The sequence below is a fragment of the Anguilla anguilla genome, chromosome 14, assembly GCF_013347855.1.
Source record: "Anguilla anguilla isolate fAngAng1 chromosome 14, fAngAng1.pri, whole genome shotgun sequence".
In the NCBI taxonomy this organism is placed as follows: Eukaryota; Metazoa; Chordata; class Actinopteri; order Anguilliformes; family Anguillidae; genus Anguilla; species Anguilla anguilla.
The window spans coordinates 38,949,853-38,954,852 of NC_049214.1; the positions used below are offsets into that span (position 1 = coordinate 38,949,853).

General features: G+C 56.2%; 1 protein-coding gene across 4 annotated transcripts in view; it reads left to right on the forward strand.

The window, feature by feature from the left end:
- LOC118212501 (astrotactin-2) overlaps positions 1-5,000 on the forward strand; it is a 382,570-nt gene that overhangs the window by 341,540 nt on the left and 36,030 nt on the right. For all 4 annotated transcript variants that reach the window (XM_035390420.1, XM_035390421.1, XM_035390422.1 and 1 more), the window contains one exon: positions 4,990-5,000. This exon is cut by the window's right edge and continues 123 nt beyond it. In XM_035390420.1, coding sequence (XP_035246311.1) covers positions 4,990-5,000 — 11 coding nt within the window. The remainder of the gene's footprint in view (positions 1-4,989) is intronic.

Genomic DNA, 5,000 nt, shown 5'->3' on the forward strand with positions numbered 1-5,000 from the left:
ACTGTTTAGCGTGTACTTTTTAGCATGTGATAGGCAGTATGCGAAAAATACCCTCCATACTATTTTCCAACTGTGCTGTGGAAGTGTACGTGAAAAGTATGTGGAAAGGCCCCGCCTCTTCCTCTCTAATTTATGGGACCTCCCACACAGATCTGTGGGACCTCCGGAAAAGTATGCTTTGGGCCACTGGGGGGTGCAGTGTAGTATAATGGGTAAGGAGTTGGTCTTGTAACCTAAAGGTCGCAGGTTCGATTCCCCGGTAGGACACTGCCGTTGTACCCTTGAGCAAGGTACTTAACCTGCATTGCTCCAGTATGTATGCAGCTGTATAAATGGACACAATGTAAGTTGCTCTGGATAAGAGCGTCTGCTAAATGCCTGTAATGAAATGTACTGCGCTCCCGAATACACTCAGAAAACCCCTGGAAATAAGTATATCATCCGGGGAGTTTTGCCTACTTAACAACTTTCTCATCCAGTGTACTCAACTTATATACTCACCAGTAAGCTCTGGTGAGTACATGTGGCCAACGTGCCCCTTTTACTAGACAGATTCATAGAGGCCAACCGAGCACCTTCCCTGGGTTTTCCCCTCACTCGCAGGACACCCTGAGGGGCGGGGTCTCTGACCAGGTCACGGCAGGTCGGACACGTACACCTCCGCACCGCAGGCGAGTGCCCGCCCCTAGCCCGAGCTCACTTCTGACACAGCTTCCCTCTGCTCCGCTCTCCGGTGACTTTTGACACGCTCCCTACAGCTTAATCACAGTCTCAACAATCGAACGCCACCCTGATGCACAGCGGTAAATCACAAGAACAAAGGCTGTTTTTTCTCTGCCACCAACAAGGCCTGTCAGCTCTCGAGAAAGCCCTTTTTTGTTGCGATGAAGTTGATAAATGGCCTGGTAAATAAATAAATAATCCAACTCGACCTTGTGGGCGGGGGGGGGGGGGGGGGTTGGGGGTTTGTGGGGTGGGGGGGGGAGTGGGGGCTGCCAACAGGTTTGTGTTTTTTCCTAAGGCAGGGCAACATTTTTTGATTAAATTGTGGCGAGCCTTTTTGGAGAAATTGAATATGTTCCCTCTGATTCATACCGCCGTATATCTGGCTTCCAAATCTCCATTTACTATCTGCTGTTTTGGCTTCAAAATATACCCCCCCTCCCCCCCCCCTCCCCTCCCCCCCCCCCCCAAAGTGGTTTGGGAGGGGCAGGAACGCGTTCGGGATCACGACGCACGGCGTCCCGGCGATGTTTTTTTTTTTGGGCGAAGGATGTTCCAGAAGTACAGCTCACTCGGTCTCCCGGGTAACGGTAGCAAGGTTTCCTCGTGACATCACCGCCGATCGCAATCAGGGTTCCGCGAGCGCTCGCCGGCGTCGGCCTCGTCCGCGCGGGTCGCCGCGGAGACGGGAGCGGAGCTCGAATCGCGACCCCCCCCCCCCCCCCCCCCCCCCCCCCCCCGTACGCTCGCGCTGTGGAAACACGGGTCGCGCTCTGTTCCAGCAGGACCCGATGTACGTACCGACGCAAACCCAAATTCATAACACTCTCTTTATCCTTCTGAGATACGCAGTGCTCCTTTCAGTCTTCAGGCAGCCAAGAATTGTGTAAGTCTTCCTTCCTTGGCCCGCCGAACGTATAGTAAAATAAAAACGCATTCACAAAATGCTGCGGTATACTCTACCCAATTTGAACAAAATGGCATGCGATAAAGTGTCGGTAAAAGCCGATTTATATGTTTTTGTTTAGGTGTGCAGCGTATTTTAATTCCCATTAAAACGCGCATTCTTTTTCGTTTATTTTTATTGCGTTTGAAGTCGTGGCGGCGCACGCGGGACCGGTCGGCATGGCGATCGCGGTGTCCGCGTCAGCGTCCTACCTCCCCCACGCTCCGCGGGGCCTTTCCCACAATCCTTTTCTCCAGGAAGCGCCGATGCCGGGGCCACAGGAAACGCCCACCCCCCCCCACCCCACCCCCGGGCGCACGGTGACTGGCATAAAAAGGCCGAGGAAGAGGAGAAGCCTCTTCCCCCGCCGAGCCGCGGCGGGAGCCGGTGCGCCCCGCGGGGCGATTAGATGGGGGGGGTCGATTTCCCGGGCCAGCTGGCTTGCGTTTCCCCGTCGTCGGGGGGGGGGGGAGAGACGTGGGCGGACGGAGAAGGGGCGGAGGAGCTGAAATCGCCCCGGGGCAGACGCGTTATTTACACATTTAAAACAGCGGGACCCCCCCCACCTCGCGAGTCCCTGGCGTGAGGCGCAGGGTCGCGTGTGTGTGGCCCGGTGCGGTGAGCTGCCTGGATACGGGCCGACGACCCAGCACAGGAAGCGGAGAAACAGGGGGGCCCGTCGCGCCCCACGCCCCTCCCCCCCCCCCCCCCCCCAACCCGTGTCCCGTACGGGTCCGCAGTCATTTGGTAAGAGTTAGTTATGTAACGGGACGTCAAGCTGAGAGGATTTGTGAGACCCCCCCCACCCCACCCCCACCCCCACCCTCCCCGATGGATCAAATGTCAATCTCTGGTAGAATCTTAAATCTAAAAAAAAAATGTAAGGTACACCATTTTAAAATTTAAATAAACACGAGTGGCGTATTCGTGCCGTGTGTTTTGAGAATACGCGCTACGGCTGATTGCGACGGTCCGATCCTGCGCGCCCGCGTTCCGAACGTAACCCCCCGGCGCGTTTCTGCGCCCGTGTCACGCAACGCGGGCCTCGTCGCCGGCGCGGGTTTCCGTGGATGCGACGCGTTTCTGGTGAAGCGGTGCGTGCGCGGTTCTGCTTTCGCTGGGGTTAGAAACCACATCCCCCTGTGGCCGGGGTTCTGCACGACAGCGCTAACGCGATCGCTCGGAAGCGGCGCGCGGCCTCTCCTTTCTGACCAGTCGCGGGAGAGCCGGCCGGTTTCTCTGCCGGGACGTCCCTGCTAGGTTTCGCCAGGCGCGGACGGGAACGTTCGCGTCGCCCCTTTCAAAATGTATATCACATGTTTAAATGCCGTGTGGACCTTGAAAGGGTCGTTGCCATGCCGACATTCCCCCCCCCCCCCCGCTTTGTCTGTCTGTCTTTCTTTCTTTCTTTCGTTTCTTTTCTGCTTTTAAACGACGTGTTTATCTAACGGAAACGTAATTGCATTGCTCTTTTTTTTCTTGTGGAAGAGTATACATGCGAGGGGCTGTGTTTACCGGACGCGCAGTTGCGCAGTCAAGCGCGCGCTCCTCCTCTGGTCCGATCTGTTTTTTCCCGAGGTGAAAAGGCACGGTGGCCCGGAGCAGCGAGCGTCTGTGTGGGCTCCTCCCCGTCCGCCGCCGCCGCCGCCGCCGTCGTCTCCGTTTCCCGGGCCTCCCCCCGGCCGCGATCCCTCCCCCTGTTTTCGGCCAACACCACCCCCCCCCCGCGCCGCCGCCGCCGCCGCCGCCGCCACCGCCGCCGCCGCCGCTAGCCCTCCTCTCAATGGGCAGTTAGCGTCATTGAGCGAGCGCGCAGGTCCGCGGACGCTATCGATCTGTCCGTCTCCAGAGGGGAAGCTCATTGTGTTCGAATGGGTCGCCAGGCCTTTGTCCGTCCGCGTATCGAGCCGCGCTCCAATCAGTAGCATTCCGTGATTCTCTCTCTATGTGAAAATGAGGGTATCTTTGAGGGGCGGGAGACCTGCCAATCCTAGTGCATACGGGGGCAGGCAGGCAGGCCGGTGGTGTTTCTGTAAATCTCTGCTTAGTTTCCACCGAAGGCTGTACGTATCTTTGCGGGCGGCAGTGTAGTGTAATGGCTAAGGAGTCGGTCTTGTAACCGAAAGGTCGCAGGTTCGATTCCCGGGTAGGACACTGCTGTTGTACCCTTGAGCAAGGTACTTAACCGAAATTGCTTCAGTATATATCCAGCTGTATAAATTGGATACGATGTAAGTCGCTCTGGATACGAGCGTCTGCTAAATGCCTGTAATGTAAATGCAATGTAATCTTTGTCACGAATTGCGAAGCCATCGGGCTTTCCATATCAATTCTGCACAAATACCGTATGGATTAGCCGATCTTCTAAGTCATCTTGGAACAGCTCGCGCTAATGACTCAGAGCTTCGTCTTAGCCGATCCGCGCAGGGGAACGATCGGTGAATCCGCAACGGCTTCGATGCACGCAGCGAAGCTCAAGTCGCGTGAAGATCGGACCTTGCCGAACCTGCTGCAGTACCCGAGCTGTCCACTGGGGGAGCTGCTCTCCCAGGGCTTTCATTTAGAAGGGTTTTGTCGGACCCCTGAATGTCTCCATTTGAACAGGGTCGCTGCTTTAGCCGGTTTTCCACATCAGAGGCGACTGCAGTGTTTTCTACAGGAAACTTGGACGCCCCTGCGGTTCTCCTCACTTATCTTGCGGGAAACTGAGTTAGTTTTGGGTCTGCAGAATATTCGTTTCGGGAGGGGGGGGGTGGGGGGATGGGGGTGCCGACAGAACCACGGAAGACGAGGGCGATTTTGTAGATCCTGTACGGCTTCAAAACATTTCAAGGGAATAGTGACAGAAAGTTGTTATTCCCCCCCCCCCCCCCCCACACAACAACAACTTCAGAAAAACTTTTGTTCTGTTCTGTTCAAAACTTTTTTTTTTTCTTGGCGGGGGTTTGAGGACACTAAGCTAATGGACCGGTTCTGACACATAAGACAGACCGGTTATGTCACTGTTTGTAATTATCCGGAGAAGGAAAAAGGATCCGGTGGGTGATAAGGGACTCTCTGGTGGAAAGGTCACGTTGCCCTCACACCTACTCCCCGAGTCTGGAGAACATTGCCCAGCAGGAGTCGGCCTTCCCCCCCCCTCACCCCCCACCCCCTGAGAGAGGTGATAAATTTACTGCCGCTGTTGACGAATGTGGCGGTAGAGGGCTGGGGAGGGGGGAGGACAGGAGAAGCGATGTTCAGTGACTCAGACGTGAGGGTGTGCGGGGTGTTTAATGATGACCTTTCTCTCACGTATCCCCCCCCCTCACCCCCCACAGGCCTTTAAGAG